The sequence below is a fragment of the Sapajus apella genome, unplaced genomic scaffold (genome assembly GCF_009761245.1).
Source record: "Sapajus apella isolate SASKATOON/1434 unplaced genomic scaffold, GSC_monkey_1.0 scaffold76, whole genome shotgun sequence".
Lineage (NCBI taxonomy): Eukaryota > Metazoa > Chordata > Mammalia > Primates > Cebidae > Sapajus > Sapajus apella.
In genome coordinates this window covers 1758924-1779769 of record NW_022437016.1, presented here as the reverse complement: position 1 = coordinate 1779769, position 20846 = coordinate 1758924, and the positions used below count along the sequence as shown (strand labels likewise).

General features: G+C 41.3%; 1 protein-coding gene across 4 annotated transcripts in view; it reads left to right on the top strand.

Annotated features, from left to right (window-relative positions):
• Positions 1-20846, top strand: part of ASTN2 (astrotactin 2) — a 948324-nt gene that overhangs the window by 914511 nt on the left and 12967 nt on the right. For all 4 annotated transcript variants that reach the window (XM_032251601.1, XM_032251600.1, XM_032251599.1 and 1 more), the window contains 2 exons: positions 15776-15876; positions 17543-17726. In XM_032251601.1, the coding sequence (XP_032107492.1) occupies positions 15776-15876; positions 17543-17726 (285 nt within the window). The remainder of the gene's footprint in view (positions 1-15775; positions 15877-17542; positions 17727-20846) is intronic.

The following is a 20846-nucleotide window of genomic DNA, read 5'->3' as shown; positions in this document are numbered from 1 at the left end:
TGTATACAGTATGATAGGGGTCCTACTTTATTCACTTGACAAGGCTACCCAAGTGTCCCATTTGTTGAAGTGTCTTTTGTTACAGAGAGTATCTGTCCCCACTGAATTTCCTTGGTACCCTCCTTGAAAACAATTGACCATAAACCTATGAGTTTATTTCTGGGTTGTCAATTTTATTCCATTGATCTGTGTCTATCCTCATACTAATGTCTGGCAGTCTTGATTACTACAGCTCTGTAATAAATTTTGAAATCAGAATGTATAAGTACTATAGCTTTGTTTTCTTTTTAAATATTGTTTTGGCTATTCTGGATACCTTTCATTTACATATAAATTTTAGGAGCAGCTTGTCAATTTCTGTAAAACAAATCATTGAGGCCGGGCGTGGTGGCTCAAGCCTGTAATCCCAGCACTTTGGGAGGCCGAGGCGGGTGGATCACGAGGTCAAGAGATCGAGACCATCCTGGTCAACATGGTGAAACCCCGTCTCTACTAAAAATACAAAAAATTAGCTGGGCATGGTGGTGTGTGCCTGTAATCCCAGCTACTCAGGAGGCTGAGGCAGGAGAATTGCCTGAACCCAGGAGGCGGAGGTTGCGGTGAGCCGAGATCGCGCCATTGCACTCCAGCCTGGGTAACATGAGTGAAACTCAGTCTCAAAAAAAAAAAAAAAACCAAAAAAAAAAAAAAAACAAAACCCCACAAATCATTGAATATTTCAATAGAGATTTTGAATCTACAGATAAATGTGGGAATATTTCTAATTTAACAGTGTTAAATCTTCCAGTCCATGAACACAGGATGTCTTCACATTTATGCAGGCTTTCTTTAATTTCTTTGCATTATATTCTGTAGTTTCCAGTGTTCAAATCTTATGCTTCTTTTGTTAAATTTATTCCTAAGTGATTTTAGTTTTGATTCTGTAAATATGGTTTTTTCATACCACACAAGGGAATGTGGAGTATTTAAATTTTATTTTCTGATTTTTCATGGCTAGTAAATAGAAATGCAATTGATTTTTGTATGTTAATCTTGTAACGTGCTTGACTGAACTTATTTTTTAATTAATTTTTTGTTTCTAATTTTTATGGGTACATAGTAAGTGTATATATGTATGAGGTACATGAGATATTTTGAGACAAGTATGCAGTGTGTAATAATCACGTCAGGGTAAATGAGGTATCTGTCACCGCAAGCATTTATTATTTCTTTGTGTTATGAACTTTTAAATTATGCTATTTTAGTTAATTTTATATGTACAATAAGTTGTTGTTGACTGTAGTCACTCTCTTTTGCTATCAAATACTAGATGTTATTCATTTTGTCTAATTATATTTTTGTGCCCGTTAACCATCCCCACTTTTCCCCTTCTTCTCCACTGCCCTTCCCAACATCTGGCAACAACTATCATTCTATTCATTATCTCCATGAGTTCATTTCTTTTTTCTTAATTTTATTTCTCACAAATGAGTGAATACATGCAAAATTTGTCTTTCTGTGCCTGGCTATTTCACTTAACATAATATCCTCCAGTTCGATCCATGTTGTTGCCAACGGTAGGATCCCTTTTTTTTTTTTAATGGTTGAATACTATTCCATTGTGTATATGTACCACATTTTCTTTATCCATTCATCTGCTGATGGACACAGGTTGTTTCTACATCTTGGCTATTGTGAATAGTGCTAAAATAAACATGGGAGTACGGCTGTCTCTTCAACATACTGATTTCCTTTATTTTGGGTACATACCTTCCTTTGGATAACTGGATCATATGGTAGTTCTATCTTTAGTGTTTTGAGGAACCTCCATATTGTTCTTGATAGTGGTTGTATTAATTTACATTTCCACCAATAACATATAAGGGTTTCCCTTTCTCCACGTTTTGTCAGCATTTGTTACTGCCTGACTTTCAGATAAAAGCCATTTTAACTGGAATGAGATGATATCTTATTGTAGTTTTGATTTGCATTTCTCTGACGATCAATGATGTTGAGTACTTTTTTAAAAACCTGTTTGCCATTTTTATGTCTTCTTTTGAGAAATGTCTATTCAGATCTTTTGCCCATTTTTAAATGGGGTTATTTGATTCTTTTTCCTATTGAGTTGTTTGAGCTTCTTATATATTCTGATAATTAATCCCTTGACAGATGGGTAACTTGCAAATATTTTCTCCCATTCTGTGGGTTGTCTTTTCACCTTATTGTGTCCTTTGCTGTGCAGTTTTCACTTGCTATAATCCCATTTGTTCAGTTGTTTTCTTTGGTTACCTGTGCTTTTGGGCTATTATTCAAGAAATCTTTGCCAAGACCAATGTCCTGGAGAGTTTCCCCAGTGTTTTCTTATAGTGGTCTCATAATTTGAAGTCTTAGATGTAACTCTTTAAATTATTTTGATTTGATTTTTGCATATGGCAAAGATAGCACTCTAGTTTGTTTCTATGATATATAGATACCCAGTTTTCTCAGCACCATTTATTGAAGTGACTGTTTTTTCCACAATGTGTGTTCTTGGCACCTTTGTTGAAAATGAATTAACTGTGGATGTGTGGATTTATTTCTGAGGTCTGTATTGTGTTCTGTTGCTATATGTGTCTGTTTTTATGATAGTACCATGTTGTTTTTATTACTATAGCTCTGTAATATAATTTGAAGTTAGGCAATGTTATTCCTCCCATTTTGTTCTCTTTGTTCAGGTTAGTTTTGGCTACTTTGGGTCTTTTGTGGTTTTACAGGAATTTTAGGATTTTTTTTGTTGTTGTTTCTCTGAAGAATGTTGATATGGTTTGGCCATGTCTCCATCTAAATCTCATCTTGAAATCCCATGTGTTGTAGGAGGGGCCCAGTGGGAGGTAATTGAATCATGGGGGGAATTCTTTCCCACGCTGTTCTCGTGAGATTAGATAAGTCTCACAAGATCTAATAATTTTATAAAGAGTAGTTCCCCTGTAGGAGTTATCTACCCTGCTGCAATCCATGTAAGATGTGACTTGTTATTTCTTGCCTTCTGCCATTATTTTGAGGTCTCCCCAGCCATGTGGAACTGTAAGTCCTTTAAACCTCTTTTTCTTCCAGTCTCGGGTTTGTCCTTATCAGTGGCATGAAAATGGACTAATACAAATATCATTGGTATTTTGATAGGGATTGCATTGAATCTATAGATTGCTTTGGGTAGTATGGACATTTTATTTATTCTTTCAACCTATGAACATGGAATATCTTTCCTATTTTTATGTGTCCTCTTCAATTTCTTCCATCAATATTTTATATTTTATTTTGTAGCAATCTTTCGGCTCCAGTTAAGTTTATTCCATTTTATTTGTAGCAATTGTAAATGGGATAACTTTCTTGATTTCTTTTTCATATTGTTCACTACTGGCATGAAGAAATGCTACTTAGTTTTGTATGTTGATTTTGTATCCTACAACTTTGCTGATTTTGTCAGTTCCAATAGTTTTTCTGGTGGAGTCTTAGATGTCTTCAAATATAAGATCATATCATCTGCAAATAAGGATGATTTGACTTCATTTTTTCCAATGTGGATGCCCATTATTTCTTTATTTTGTCTGATTTCTCTAGATAGGCTTCTAGTACTATGTTGAATAACAAGGATGAAAGTGTGTATCACTTTATTCTTCCAGATATTAAAGGAAAAGCTTTTTAATTTTCCCCATTTGGTATAATACTAGCTGTGGTTCTACTGTATATAACTTTTATTATGTTGAAATACAAACTTTTTGTATATATAATATTTTATGGACTCCTTTTTATTTTCCATTTATAAGATTATGTCTCTACAAAAATAGATTATATTACCTTTTTTTTTTTTAACCTGGATGCTTTTTTTTCTTGCTGAATTGTCCTGTCTAGAACCTTCAGTACAATGTAGAATAGAAATGGTAAAAGTAGGTGTCTTTACTAGACAAATTCTACTTTGTCGTAGAGGATAGTCTTTTTAATAGTTGTTCAGTTTGGTTAGTATTCTGTTGTATCAATATTAATAAGAGATGTTGGATTTCATCTGGTTTTAATCAGACAATTCTGTAAAGATAATACCACCTTATAGAATTTGATGTCAGTGTTCCCTCTTCCTTTGTCTTGTTGGAAGAGCTTACAGAAGATTGGTGCTAACTGGTGTTAATATTTGCTGTCATTCACCAGTGAAGACATCTGGTGACCCATTGTTAAACAGGAAAAAAAAGCAAAGTCCATGGGACAGAAATTCACCCAAGGTCACATTGTTGATCAGGGACAAAGCTAGGGCTTTATAAGCAGGCAGACTTGAGTTTAGGCCCCAGCTGAGCCAGTGCCTCACTGTGTAAATTGCTTCTAGTTTTCTTAACTACTATCGAAAGTGAATATTGCTATTATAGGGTAACTGATGAGGAAATCGAAGCTATAAACATGGCATGATTTGCCTATACATGCTGTGGCTGAACTGGAGCTCTAACAAAACCTTATGAAAAACAACACCCTCCAGAACCATTGCTTTTGTGCAGGAACTTGATTTTAAAGAAGCACTGTTTCATTTTATCTTACTTGAGTATCATAAGTAAGCAAGACAAGCAAGATAACATTTATTGTACCAAGCACTGTTCTGGGTGTTTCTCATGCTATTCATTCTTACAACAATTTTGTGAAGCATGTATTGTTGACTTCATTTTGTAGATAGGGAAACTAAGACTTTCAGAGATGACAGAAACAGGAAATAGGGAGTCATGATGCAAACTCCGTCTTTTAGACTCCAAGCACAGGGCTTGTTTCTTCTTCCCACTCTCACCCTCTACCCATGGAAAGCAGAGCTCACATATGAGATGGGAACTAAGCTCAGCTCAGAACTGAGTAGATAAGAACCGTTCTGCCTATAGTGTTCCCTAACTTAAAGGCCAAGAGTAAAGCCAAGTTGTGGCCTCTGCTTGGCCCCTCCTCCTCTGAGCTTGGCTTTGGCAAAATTCAATCTTGAAGGCATCATGGAAGAAGAGAAGGGCTTTAGGGTCAGATGTGGGAAGAGAAGTGATGTCAGCGTTGAAAGGGGCAGAAAGTAATGGTGTTTCTGTGGTAAGATCTCTTCCTTATCAAAAGTTCGGAACATGGAGTTCATCCTCCTAATAAACTTTAACTTCCTCTGAACTATGACTCAAGACCCACTTGGGGCCAATGAATACCTAATAATTTTATCCATTTGGAAAGGGCACTGAATTTTGAGTGAGTAGACCTATGTTGGGGCCTGGCTGAACTACTACTACTATCTCTGTAGCCTTGGGAAAGTCAATCTAAATTTCCAAGACTCACTTGCCTCCTTGTAAAATGGATTTAATAATACATACCCATTAAGCATTCTATAAAGGGAACAGAAGACAACTGTGTAAAAGCTTCCAGCTCTGTATCTGATACAGAGTATGTGCCCAGGAAATGTGTGTGGAATCTCTAAGTCACTTTTACATCCATAACCACCATTTAGTCCTCACACCATCACCATGGGGTTATTGACAGGCCACTGAGGTGCAGAGAGGTCAAATAATCCCACCAAAGCCACATAGCTAGTTAATGACAGGGTGAAACCTACACATCATCTCCTCTGCCTCTCAATTCAACATACTTCCAAGTTATGCCTTCTGAAAATGTCATTTATATAACTGAAGTCACTTTAAAAATTATTGTTTATATCTGAGTTTCAGAGATTCTGTCCAATGTACAATAAAGATATTTCTTAAAGCCTACAATTTGCTTCAAAGATCCCAGGAATGTAAATTGGAGTAGAATAATTGGGCATTCTGTGCTCGATTAATTCCATGACTTGAGACCATAAAGTTAGTCTGTGTCTACTTTACCCTAAAACAATCTATTAAAATATGAACATCTTCCAGTTAAAGTATTATAGCTAGTATGATTTTGTGTTATCATTTGGTCCACATTCTGAAAAAAGAGAAGGAGAAGGTAAAGGAGGGGCAATGGGGAGAGGAAGCAACAGGAGAAGACCAAGGAAAGAACGGCAAACAGAGCAATTGTTGCTAAAGCCAAGCAACATGCCAACCTGTGTTTTTTTTCAAGAGGGGTCAGGTCATATTTGATGAGTGAATGAATACACTGAGACAGATCGTTTGCATAGTATTTATATGTTTATGTCCACTGCTTTATTCACTCCTCAAATGCTTTCACAATGGAGAGGGCAAGAAGTGTCATCATTTTTCGTACCAAAAAAATGAGAGTCCTGTAGGTGGTTGACAATCCCAGTTTGCAGCAGACAGAAGATCCAGCAAGATAAAGTCTAATTCACAGGAGCTTTTAAACTCATATCTAAGGCTTAGTCCACTGTTTTGAAAAAAGGAAGAACAGACATACCTGAAGTAAATGTAGGGGCAAGAATACATTTTTATTGAAGAGCTTGTAGTACTGTGTCCCATTTCTTATTCATTTGACCATCTCCCTGCTCTTCCATGAGCTCTGTGACAGCAAAAACCCCACTCTTTTTTTCATGGGCATTTCTTCCCGTCTTAGCAGAATGCCCAGCACCTAGCAGGCATTCACTCATGGCAAGGCACACACAGAATGGAGCTGCTGTGATACTTACTCCTCAGGTATTGGAGATACACTCAATAATTTTTACTTATAAATCAATTATATTCATTTAATTGTAAGTGTTAATATTATGTATGAGTTCTGATGTTCACTGAACTGTGAATTTTAGGTATGTTCACATACCAGTGTATTTCAGGGGGTTTAGCAGTCAGAACAGTGGATGCCTAGCAGTACTTCCAGGTTGCTGTAACCTCTGCCTGAGCTTAGAACCAACACTGGTTTCCTGACTTGGCCTTCCTGCAGAGCTCTCCCTGCCAGCTCCCCACTCCCCTGATTCTTTGCCTGTTAGCTCATACAGCTTGAGGGGTTGAAGGCAGTACAAGTGTGGGGAGCTGGTGTTTGGAGCCCAACCACAAACTGCTTTACCTTTGTTCTAAGCCAAGGCCTCCCAATCATGCCTCAGACTGGGTTGTTTTGAAAGTAGAAACTAGGACAGGAGTCCTTAATACCAAGATGGTCTCTCTGTTCCAGGCACTAGAATTAAATATTTATGTTGGCAGAAAGCATGGGTTGTCAGCTTGAGTTGGGAGATAGGGAAGTTGGGCTCTGGTGCTCAAGGGTGGGTGGCTGCACGTGAGAGTGAGCAGGGATGCATAGCAGCCCCTGGTGACTCATTCTCAAGGCTCATTTTGGTACTCCTAGACTAGAGGGGAGCAGGAATACTTTGCCTGGTAGCTAGCATTCAGCTCGGGAAAAGTTTAGACATCTGAATTTTGGCAGCCTCTCCAGGCCAACGTACCCAATATCCTTATGACCCAGGCTGGGAAACTGAGAGTAGAGCATGATGGAACTTACCCAAAGCCATTATTACTCAAACTGGAGTCTAGATCTTCAACAGGCCTTGGAGGCATTAGACCTGCAGTTAAAGAGCTATGTGACCTTGGGCCAGTCACTTGAACTCTCTGAGCCTAACTGTAAAATAGGAATGATTTCTTGAAATAATGTAAGGAAAAGATCTTGCATTCAGTACTTTCAAAGCTCTATATTAGAATCAGTAAGCTTTTCCCTGGAGGTCCAAATAGTAAATATTTTAGGCCTTGATGGTGCTGTGATTTCTGTCACAATAACATGATTCTGCCATAGTAGTGTGAAAGCAGCCATAGAAAATGTATTCAAAGCAAATCAAAAAGGAGTGTGGTTGTAAAAGATTTATTTACAAAAATAGGCAGCAGGCCAAATTTGGACTGTGGGCTATAGTTTGCTGATCCTGCTTGCAATGCTTGTTAGTTGTTGCAGTTACTGTTGATGACACAACAAGTAACCTTGAAACTTAGCAGCTGAAAATGACTATTTGGCTTTGCTCACGGATCTGTGGATTGGAAATTCAGACAGAACATACCAGATTGGACTGTCTTTGCTCCATTAAGTGTGGGGCCTCAAATACAAGAATTCAAAAGCTGGTTGTAACTTGACTGCTTGTGTAAGAATTATCTGAAGGCTCCTTTACTTATCCATCTGGGGACCTAGGCACCAGGGCTGCTGAAGCATCCACATGTGGCCTCTCCTTATGACTTGTCTTCCTCCTACCACAGTGGCCTCAGGGCAGCCAAATTTCTTATATGGCGGCCCACAGTTCCAAGTGAGAATGATTCAGTAAGCAAGGTGGAAGCTGCGTCCCCTTTTATGACCCACACTCAGAAGTCACACGGTGACTCCTGGACTCCTCTTGCTTTACTGGCCAAAGCACTCATGAGCCTGCCCTCATTCAAGGTGCAGTGTCAAAGAACTGGGGCCAGGGTCTTGTTTTAAAGCCATTATAGAAGAGATTAATCATTTAAACACATGCATATTGAGTAACAGTTGTGTTAACTTACCGCTTACCATGTGCCAAGCACCATTTCAAGTACTTTATTCTTCTAACATCCCTTTGAGATAGATAACATTATCATACACATCTTATTTTTACTCATTTATTTATTTAGAGACAGGGTCGCGCTTTCTTGCCCAGGCTGAACTGCAGTGGTGCCATCTTGGCTCACTGTAGCCTCAACCTCCCAGTCTCAAATGATCCTCCCACCTCAGCCTCCTGAGTAGCTGGAACTACAGCTGTGTGCCACCAAGCACAGCTAAGTTTTGTATTTTTTGTAGAAATGGGTTTTTGCCATGCTGCCCAGACTGGTTTTGAACTCCTGGGCTCAAGCGATCCACCTGCCTCAGTCTTCCAAAGTGCTGGGACTACAGTTGTGAGCCACCATGCCCAGCCACACACTTTAAAGACAAGAAATACTAAAGAACAGAAAGGTCAATTAACTTGCCTAAGGTCATAAAGATAGTAGGTGATAGAACAAGCATTGGATCTCAGGTAGAAGGGCTCTAGGGTCTATTCTAACTTCTTCACACCCTGCCTCATTTTGATCATAAAAGCAGAAACGCTCTTTCTACTACTTGAGTAGAGCTGGATTCAGAACCTGAGGCTTTGGACTGCAGAATGTCTAGCAGTCTTCCCATCAAAAATCAATCAGGACCACTATTACACATTTTCTCTGCATCCAGACTGTCTGGGTATCATGAATAGTACAAGGGAAAATGTATGGTACTTGATTTTGTTCACAAGAAACCTAAACTATGGGTAGAGAGATTATATTCTGATTTCATTCTCACAAGCCCACATGATGAAACTTTTGTCCCCATTTTATAGATAAGGAAACTGAGGCTCAATGGTTAAATTGCTACTTGCTCAGTAGCTTCTTGCTACTGCCCAGGTGGGGTCCAGATTCAAATCCAGAACAGTCTTATTTGTAAGTCCATGCTCTTTGCCACAGAATCCAGTGGAGAAAAGTCTGGAATGGGTAACACTGGCTCTATCAGAGAAAAACAACTCTCAGTTCCTAGAATGTTAGATCTAACCTACGACTCAGCAATGATCTTGATCCAATCCCTCACTGCAGAGATCAGAGGCTGAAGCACAGAGATGGGCATTGAGGTGTCCCTGGCCATCCAGCTTCCTAGACCCAAAGCTTAAGCTTGGACTGGGCACTTTTCCTACTGCTCCTGTCTGCCACATTGTGCTGGGAATGGCACGGAGGGGAGCCATGGCAGTGGGGGTGGGAGGGGTGGTCGTCAGCTAATGGGAAGCTGTTTGCCAAAGCTGTGTTGGGGGGAGGAGCGTTTTACAAGACTGGGGCCTCTGGCCTGGAAACATCTGTTTCATTTCAAATCAGCAAGGAGACTTTGCCTCCCCAGAATGCCTAAATCATGTTGTGGCTGGGGAAGAGCAGGCATTGGCCTGGAGACTTCAAACACATTCTCCTGTACTCTCAGGGACCAGGCCTGACATGGGCCTCTAGGGCTCTGTCCTTGCTGTTACCCCCTGTCAGATCTGTGAGAAGATCTCACCGCCAATTAAGTTCTTGGTTTCATTCTCTCACCCCTGCTATGAGGAGGTCTGGGGGTCTTGGATGGGACCAACAATAGCTTCCTTTCTACCCACCCTCCTCTGATCTCCACTGGGACCACTTACTCCCATGTGGGGGTGAAGTCAGAGCCTTGGGCAGTGGCTGAGTACTAACCCTAATGATGATGCCAACAGCGATTGATTGCCTATTGGTTATTGCATAGCACAGACTGGGCATTGTGCTGAGCACTTTCCATGCTGCACTTTCTTTTATTCTAACAAGAACCCTCCATGGTGGGTTTTAATATTATTATTCCTGTTGTACAGGTGAGTACATCGAGACAAGGCTGCACACAGTCAATGTACAAGAAGCCAGAATATAACACTAAATTATTTTATTCCAAAGCCATGTGTTTAGTCCTCTTGTTATTTCTTTTAGTATCCCTTCAATCTAATCATCTTCCGTTCATTTTATAGATGGAAAGATTGATTTCCAGGAAAGGGAAATGAGCCTCATTCGTGGGCCTCATCATTCCGACCTGTGTGTGCTGAGTGTTGATACATCAGGTGTAGGTGTTTAGGCATGAGCAGAACTTTATTCTGATCCTGAAGAGAGTCATATATTCATAGGGGCAAGAGAGAAGTGAAGGGGTGCTGACCTAGCTGTGTGATGAGTGCGTTGTGCAGCTCTTCAGACAGGTCAAAACAGGCTTCCCAGAGGAGGTAAGATTTGAGTGATGCTTCAGGGACAAGGTGGAGAGGGTCACGTGAAGAAGGGGATGGATGACTCAGCCAGAGTTTCCACCAGTAGAAAGGTTCAGAGGTGGGATCCATATTCTGGAACCATCAGCAGCTGGAGATGCCTCTGCTGTGAAGCAGAGTAGGGAGGAAAGTCAGCAAGAATACCTAGACCTTCGACCAGAGCTCATTCAGGGCTCTCAAATGACTGTGGGGATTCCAAGTTGAGTTTGTCCTGAGAGTGATGGACTTTGTCCTAAGGATGATGAAGATGGTGTCCTGAGGATGGCAATATCCTGACAATGACATTGTCATGAAGAAATACTGAAAAATACTTTGGAGTAGTCATCCCTAGGCATTTCCCCACACAGTGTGTTTGTTTGGATTTTAGCTTCCCAATGCACTAAGACTGTATTACTGTAGGTATGCAAGATCTCATACCACACAGTCTGTAGGCAAGCTGGGACTCAAATTCAGATTTTAGCCACCTTGGCCAGCGTTGCTTCCCCTGAAATAAGGCCAAGGGAAGGAATAGCAATGGTTTGGGCCTGGAGCTCCACGTTCATAAATAGCCCATTTAACGTTATCCATGAGCCACCTCTTTCATAATGAAAACATCCCATAAGTAGGCTTGGACCTTGATCCTCCAGGGCATGGAAATGTGAGAAGGAGCACTGGAGGAGGTGTCAGGAATGCCTTAGTCTTTAGTCTGAACTGATTGGCAAGTGGGTCCCTGTGCAAGTTGTTTTCCCTTCTGGGTTTTGGTTTCCCCACTTGTAAAATCAAGATTGGGAGTTGATGGTACACAGTTTTAGTTCAAATTATCAGTGAACCTCAGTCTGCTTCAGAGAGACAGTGACAGAACTGAGCAGAGAGTGACTGACACCCTTTCTGATCCCAAGAAACACAGAGGTCTGACTATTCTCTCTCCTCTGTATCTGTCTCTGTCCCTGTCTCTCCCTCTTTCACTCCCTGCTATATGGATTTGTTTGTAGTATATTTTTGTATCTGTTTCTTGGTCTCTATCCCCACACCTTCCAATCTCTCTGTCTCTTTCCCTCTCTCTCTCCTTCATATCAGGGACTGCCACTTTCTCCCCTTCACAAATAACCCCTCCCGGCCATGCCTGGTGCCCTAACAGCTTTCAGATGTGCCTCTGGAACAGTTCTACAGTTACAGCTGAGTCAGCCAGAAAGCCCATGGCCTTGTGACTTTTGACCCAGGACTGTGAGGTTGACATCTTCCTCCTTCTCCACCCCGCAGCAGGGTTGCCTGAGGCCTCCTCCATCCCGAGGTCCCCACTAACATGTTTGGTTACTATAATAACCAAAATAGAAGCTACCTTTTAGGGAGCAAAGATTGAACTGGGCCTATTATTATCATTATATCATTGAGTCTTGATCCCCAACTTGTGAGATATGGTTAATGTCACCCTATTTTACAAGGGAAGAGACTGAGGCTCAGGAAAGTAAAGTGACTTTCCAAAGCGTATTCAGCCAGCAATTGGAGAAAGCAAGGATTCTACCCAGTTTTTATGACAAGAATACCTAAGACTACTTCTTCCCCAGCATGCTGTTATTCCTGCTGCTTGGGTAAGCAGCAAGATGACCCTGGGCCCTCTTGGGTGGAGGAGATGTGTTGCAGAGGCATCACAGGAACATAAGTGGCTTATGAGAAAGCAATGTTAAAACATATTCCTACTTTTCATATTTTGAACTTTCATTCATATATTCTATTCACTACAAGCCTTCCATGTTTCCCTTGGTTGAAATATATCTTCTCTTCTAATTCCAAGAAAGTATTTTTTTTTAATGTGTTCTTTTGCACAAATAAGTGCTCTATATATGGTCTTTATAAAAATCCTTTTCTTACAAGCCACTTTCTCATGCATCACTCCATGTAATCCTTGAGACATCCATGCACTGTCTGTGAAACTAACCTCATTTTATTGATGGAGAAACTCAAATTCAGAAATGAGAGATGGTATGCATTGATTCATTCATTCACACCAGTGTTACTAAGTGCCTGCTATGTGCTTAATACTGTGTTAAATGACAGCAGTATAGCTATACCCAAGCTGAAGTGTATACACTCTGGGACATGCAGGCTAGAGTTATATCCTGCCTCTGCTACTTTCTAGATGGGTCCATATGTGGATGGTAAGTGCTTACATAATGTTGCCCAATGCTGTTCTCACTTCCCGCCTTGCCACTTGCTAGAGTTCCTTTATGATCATAGAGTTCCTTTATGATTTCTCAGATCCTAGGGTTCCATTATGATCTTGTTCTCTACCCTTCTGCATGGCTTTCCAATGATAACTTACCTCACAGTGCACTTACATTTCATATCTATCCACACCGCACTTGTGAGCTGGGTGGCAGTCTCTCTATCACAGATGCTGGGTGCAGTGAGCTCAGAGAGGTGAAGTGACTTGCCCAAGTTCACAGTGCTAGGCAGTAGAACCGAAATATGAACCCAAATCTGGCCATCTCCAAGGCCAGGCCCCTTTCTTTGTCACCCCCTGCCTTCTTTGTACCAAGGAGTTTTGACTCATGGTACCTTTTATTAAAACAACCTTTGAGGCCTCAAAAGTCGAAGGGTCATGGGAAGTCAAAGCTGGAAGGGTCCATGTAGGTAACCCGGATCAGATCCTCTGAGCCTGAGTGGTCAAGTGGGAACAATAAAATGGCAGCTGAGAGCCAGGAGCGTGGGTTTTAGAGTAAGAGAGATCATTGTCTTGAGTCCTTAATATTCTGAACCTGTGACTTTGGACACATTGCTTAATCTTTTTTTAAATCTCCAGTTTTATCTTTGGAAAGGTGGAGATAATGAGGGTGATTATTTTAGCATGTTTTCATAAGATCAGAAAAACTTATGAGATGGCACTGCTTCAACATAGTTGTGGTTCAGCAAGTATGGCTAATGGAATCACATTTGTACGGAGTTGATTTCTACAGAACTGTGATCCGAAGGCAGCAGTTTGCAATGGTGGCATGTATGGACTGTAGAGTCACAGAAACCAAGGTTTAAAATGCCAATCCCAGTAGTTACCATATGGTTCTGGGCAAGCTGCTTCCCCTCTCTGAACCTCATGTATAAAATGGAGAGAGTAATAGTACCTATCTTTTAGGATTGTGTGGGGGTGTTGGGGAATTAATTGTGACAATGTAGGTAACTCTTAGCTCATGTCTTAGCACATATTAATTAATTTGTATAATGTATTTTATACTTTAAGTTCTGGGGTACATGTGCAGAGCATGAAAGTTGGTTACATAGGTATACGTGTGCCATGGTGGTTTGCTGCATCCATCACCCTGTCATCTTATATTTATTAAGTGCAAGTATGTATGGCCAATTGGGGCTCACCATTCTGAAACTTGGCAATCATGGTGTTATGCCCATTTTATAACATGGGCTAATTTGAGATGCAGGGGAGGAGGGAAGGAAATAGGGCCATTAGGACCCTAGTCTATTCTACCTAACATAGGGAATCCTCTACCCACTTCACAATATTGCCTCTACCTTTAAAAGCTAGTGAAAAAGGATGGCATGGCGCAGACAGAACACTCAGATGCTCAACCCTTCTATTCAAACTGTTTTGTTTTTTTTTTTTTTTTTGAGATGGAGTCTCACTCTGTCACCCAGGCTGGAGTGCGGTGGTGCAATCGAGTGCAGTGGCACAGTCTCAGCTCGCTGCAACTTCCATCTCCCTGGTTTCAGTGATTCCTCTGCCTCAGCCTTCCAAGTAGCGGGAACTACAGGTGCATGCCACCCACACCCAGCTATTTTTTCTATTTTTAGTAGAGATGAAGTTTCACCATGTTGGCCAGGCTGGTCTCAAACTCCTGACCTCAGGTGATCCACCCACCTCAGCCTCCCAAAGTGCTGGGATTATAGGCGTAAGCCACCATGCCTGGCCTATGCAGCTTGTTCTTGGCCTCTAAGGCTTACATCATCTGTAAAGTTATTATTGCGCCCTTCTTAGGCTTTGCTTAACCATAAAACTTGGAGATCTGGGAATACAAGGACCACAGGGCTTCCCCAAGATAGGACGGAGGACAGAGGCTGCTCTGGAAAGAATTATGGTAGATTAGACTTGAATCTACCAGGTCTACATTTTACCAGTTCTTCCCTTCTAAGTCCACACAGGCTGTGTCTGTTCCCACCAATGTAGCATGGAGCTTCAGATGAGATCATAGAAAGGTGAGGACATACGTTATAGCCAGATTAACCCCCAGCCTCCCTGTCATGGCCTACAAGGTCCCCACTGACTCTCTACCTCATTTTGCTTTGTTTCAGCCACACTGGCTGTCCATTTCTTAAACCATCTGGGCTCCATCTCTCCTCAGGACCTTTGTCCTTACTGAGCATCCTACCTAGAATGCTCTTTCCCCAGGTCTTCCTCCAATAAACTGGTTCTATCTCACCATTCAGGTCTTAGGTCCTGAAGTTTCCTCTTCAGGAAGCCTTTCATGGACTACGTTCTAAAGCTTATACTCCCTATACTCCCATATTAGCCTTTTTCCCATTATTCTGATATATTTTCTTTCACACTTAACCATTATCTGATTTTTTGTTTACCTTTTCATTTTTACTGGTTTATTTTTTTGATCTGTGACCTTGACTCTTGTCCATTTTTATACCCTTAGCACTTAAAGTACTTCCTGGCTCAGAGTTAATGCTCAATAAATATTTCTTAAATGAGTAAATTAATGAATATATAAATGGATATATCCAGCCATAAAGAATAGCATTAAGGCTCACTTCAGACCCTGGATTCAGACTGCTTGAGTTCAGTACCCCCGTTCTGTCCCTCAGTAACTCAGATAGTGGAAAGATACACAATCTAAGTCTCGCTGTCCTCATTGGCAAGATGTGGGTAACAATAAATCCCTCCCGCTTAGGCTAAGATGAAGTACAAAGCGTCGAGTAGGCAGTTAGTGCTAACAAATGCTTTTTTATTAGCATTTATTTTATATAATATTATATTTTATAAAATAGAATATATTTTATTAGCATTCATTTTTCCTGTAGCCTAATGTGCCATGACTCTGTGTTCTTCCCTGCAACTCTCAGGCCCTTCTGTGAAGTCACAGCCTAGTGCTCTGTTTTCTTGCTGTGCTGCAGGTTCACTCTGTATGCCGTGGATACACGAGGGAGGCACTCAGAGGTCAGCACCGTGACCCTGAGGACGGCCTGTCCACTGGTGGATGACAACAAGGCAGAAGGTAGGTAACCCAGTTTTTCACCTCCAAGGTAACTCCCATCTTTCCCCTAAGTTCTGCACCCAACACTCACCAGTCATCAAACCACACACACACACACACACACACACACATGCACACACCCCGACACACTGGCACAGGGAAAAGAAAATGAAGGCACTAAGGGAACAGGAGGAACATGGAGCTAAATTAATCAAAGTCATGAAGGGAAAAATTGAGCTCGACTAGCAATATCTTTGCCAGTGGAAAGACTTGCCCGTCTTTTAGAGAGTTGATCTGTGTTCTGACTTACAGGCCAGGAATGGCAGGGAATCAGAGCCCCATGACTATATCTTACCCCTTGTCCTAGATTTCTCAGGGACTAATCATTTTCTTCCACTTGTCTTTGCTAAAGTGGCAAAGAGATGACACCTAGGAGGCCATTCACTTTGTGGTGCCTATGGCAGACATTAGCAGATCACAGCATGCTGTTCCATCCACTCCTATGGTGGCCTCAGAATCCTCAGCAGAGAGCTGCCATCAGTGATTATCATTCACAGTTAGCGTGCAAGATTAAATGTTTTTACTGCTCCTGGTTCATGACGTAAACAGCAGGCAAAAACACCTGAAAAAATATAATTAGTCAGTCAGATCCACCATATACTTAGTTCTTGAGCATTGTGTAGATGCAGTTTCTACATCAAGTCTGGCAAAAAGTGATGGTGGCTCGTAAGTCCTGGTGGTCTACTTAAAGTTGAACAGTTATTTCTCAAAAGTACAAGCAATGCAGTAGAGACATGGTCTCCACCTTTTAGGAATTCACATTATGAGTGGTGAGACATTTCTGCGGATGGCTCAATAATAAACTCAATTATAAATGTTTTAAGTGCTACCAAAGGTGAGAGGATTTGAAATATTTTCCTGATAAATTTTTAAAATTATTATTTTGAAATAACACATGTCCATTGTTAAAAAATTTAAAAAGTACAAATAAAAATCAGAGTAGAAAATAGCATAACATAAATGTTCCTCCTATTTTTACTCTGTTTCCAGATTCTTCTCCCAGCAACTGTTGTTAGCAATAATTTAGAGGCACATACAGATTTTGATCAGTTTTTGAAGCTGAAAGAATATGCCTTCTACTCATGACAAATTTAAGTTACTTTGATTAGTAGAAGTGACTGAAGCCGTAGGAATAGCCATGAATAACAAGCAGATGAGTATAGATTTTTTTTGGAAGGTGTTTTGAATGGGGAACCTATCAGACCTGATCACAACAATTTGTTGGAAATACAACAAAGGAGAAATAGAGGGTGTTGAGATTATCCAAGACAGTTTATTTAAGAAAATTTTATGTAAAATTACAGACACAGTAATTATATTAACAATTAAACTTGCAATTATGAGCACTAACTTTGTGGCAGGCCCTGTGTTGAGTGCTTTGTATCCTCTTTAATTTAGTTCTCCCAATGCACCTTGAGAGTAGATATCATTATCTCCAGTTGATAGATAAGAAAACCAAACACAACTAGTCAATAACATATTGAGGATGAAATTAAGATTTGTCTGCTCCGAGAGCTTGTGCAAGCAGAGCTGTCTCACCACTGTGCCTATCTTATTGAAGGCCATGCTTCTATCCTTACTTTTTCCCACCACCCAGTGATCTGTTTCTGCCCTTCCGCCCTCTCAGAAATAGCTGACAAGATCTACAATCTGTACAATGGGTACACAAGTGGAAAGGAGCAGCAGATCGCCTACAACACGCTGATGGAAGTCTCAGCCTCGATGCTGTTCCGAGTCCAGCACCACTACAACTCTCACTATGAAAAGTTTGGCGACTTTGTCTGGAGGAGTGAGGATGAGCTGGGACCAAGGTACGTGTGTATTTGTGTGATTGGAGGGGCAAATTCTTTTTGCTTCCAGTTGACTTTTCTGGACCCTTTCCCCAAAGGCTGAGAATAGGCTTTATCAAGCAAATAAAGGTGATTATCACCTTAGTCTTGTCAAGGCTAAAGATAGAAAATGGGCAAAGAAAATCAAAGAATCTTGGTACTTTAGATTCCTGCACTCCTGTAATGTTAGATAGGGAAGGGGCATTGATGATCTTTGCATTAATCATTCTCCTTGCTCACCTCCCACCTTGTTTTACAGATAGGAAACTTGGACTTTTTGAATGGCTGTGTCCTAACCAAGATCACAAAGGGGAACAGCAGCAGGGCCATGACCCATAATCCAGGGTCTTTCTCAGTCTTCTGTAAGGAGTCTGAGTTTTTCTACAGTAAATAGCTATGATCTTGACTAAAGTCCATTAGTGATCATGACTGAAAAAATTTATGAATTCAACATGTATTAAGGCTTTATTTTTGTGCTGCATGCCAGTCACTGTGCCAGGAGCCATGAATGATTCAAACAGAACTAAGGCACAGTCACTACCTTCTCAAGCTTCATAAAGTAGTATATGCAATGGTGGTTACATGTTACGTCTTGTATCTAGCAACGTTCATCCATTCAACATATACTTAACAGCACCTCTTATGTGGTGGCTGCTGACAATGAAATGGTAAAAAGGTAGAAACGGTTGCTACCTACACATAGCTTCCCGTTGCAGGTAGTTAAACAAGCAGTTACGTAGGCAGGAATAATAAGTGTCATGATAGCAGAACAGAACTCTTTGGGAACATGAGACATGGGCATCTGGTCTAGGTCACCCAGTGAAGCTGCACTGGGTCTGAGAACCTGAGGCCTAAGTTTTGAGCTGGGGTAATGTAAGTCAGCATTGCTGGGGAGAAGGATAGGTGTCTGGAGGAGAGAGACTAGCATACAGAATGCTCAGAAGAGAAAATGTTACATGACAGAGAAAGTTTTCTTCTCAACTTTTGATCATTTGCCTCCCACTTTTATGACTTTTGCCATCTCCCCACCATATATACTTTACTTCATATTTCTTTCTTAGATTCACTTCTTAATAAAAACGTATTTGAACAGAAAATACAACAGCATCTTGTAAAGGTTAAACCAACACCATCTATTACTAAACCTAACCCTTCAAAACAGTGGACAAAAGCAGCAAAAGTAGAACAGGACAAAAAACAGAAAACAATGTTGTTCAGTTCTAGCAGAGCCTGAGGCTGTGTCTTCAAAAGGAAGATTAGTTAGAGAACTGTTAAAAACATCGCTCCAAACCAAGATTTTCTTTTTTATTTTTTTGAGGTGGAGTTGTTGCTGAGCTCTTGTTGCCCAGGCTGGAGTGCAGTGGTGCTGTCTCAGCTCACTGCAACCTCCGCCTCTCAAGTTCAAGTGATTCTCCTGCCTCAGCCTCCCGAGTGACTGGGATTATAGGTACCCACCACCACATCTGGCTAGTTTTAAAAAATATTTATAGTAGAGACAGGGTTTCACCATCTTGGCCAGGCTGGTTTCGAACTCCTGACCTCAAGTGATCCACCTGCCTCGTCCTCCCAAAGTGCTAGGATTACAGGAATGAGCCACTGTGCCTGGCCCAACATTTTCTTTTTGAAGTAATCTGAAAGAAGGGAGGAGGATGAAAGAGCTAATCTAACCTTTTGCAAATGTGATTCATTTTTGTTTAATATTGGGTCCGTGATCATTTTGAGTACCACCTAAAATCTTTCCCTACCCCACAGGGAACTCAGCCTACACTTTGGTAAACACTGTGTTTGGAGCAGGTCATGAATTTCTGTGTAGTTGCAGAAGTGTGTGACAGCAGGAGTGGTAAGAGATAAGAAGCAGGAGGTCCGTGGGAGCCAGATCCCGAATGCCTTTTAAATTAGGTTAAGAAGTTGGGATTATCTCCTTAGAGTAATGGTAAACTTTTCAAGTGTTTTTCACAAAAAGGGGTAATATTTTCAGAACATCAAAGGAGAAAGATCCCTCTGGCTTGAGTATAGGGGTCAAGGTAAGAAAGAGGCTGTAAGGCTCTAGAGGCTGTTGTGTTAACAGTCCTGGGAAGACAGCATAGCATTCTAGGCCAGGGTGGCATTGGTGCATTGGAGAGAATTGCATGACTTCCTGAAAATACTTAGTGGGCAGCACTTCATGCTTTAAAAAACTTCGAAATGCCTATGTAGGGTATTCATGCTGTTTTTCTGATGATAAGGAACTTGTGGTCCCATGGGGCTAAATGAGTTGTGCGGAGTTTGACATGAGGCAAGTTCCGCTTTGAGCTCTCACCTTGAGCCCTTAGAACAGTTGCAACGACCCTCCAGGAATTTGAGGCCCTCAAGGACAGAGATGAGAGCTTGGTCCAGGGATAAAAAGGATCTTTCCCCAGGGCAAGGCCTTATCAGTTCTGTTGGGTCTTGGACTGTAACTTTCTCTTTTGCACATGAAAGGAAGGTTCTTTAGATAGAAACTAAAGGACAATGGAGTGGCAGGCAGAAGCAGCAGAGCTCCCTCCTCCCTACAAAAGCTACTGTGTGAGTCATCTCGGCTGCCATCTTGCCTGTGGACAGAGGAAGGCATTCCACCTTTTTGAGCCTTCCCCACAGGGCTCAGGGAGTTTGTGTGGAAGCTAAACCAGAGCTCCACTCCTGACTTTGTCTTTGTAACCTCCTGGGGATCCTTTATGAGCCTCCAGGACATAAATCTTCTGGAAAGGCCGCTGGGCTGCCCACGGAGGCCGGGCAATCCATTCAGTAATGGACTGTGATAACCCGCTAACCCCTAGTCAGGCATTCACCAGCCACTGTCTGCCAACCTCCCCTCAGTGTCACCCAACTTCCTCCTTCTGTGATCTTTCTAGTCTCCTGGGGGATATCTAAGATTGCTTCAACATCACACACTGATATGTCAGTAGGAAACAAGGAAGCTGCCTCCTAATCTATCCTGGTACTGCTGATAAACTCACTGTGCAACCCTGGGCTCTGCCACTTTCTGACCCTCAGTCTCCTCACCTATAAGATGATCAGGATGAGCAATTACAGTGGTGTTTTTTTCAACCAGTGACTTTTTTTTTTCTAAATAAATCTTACATG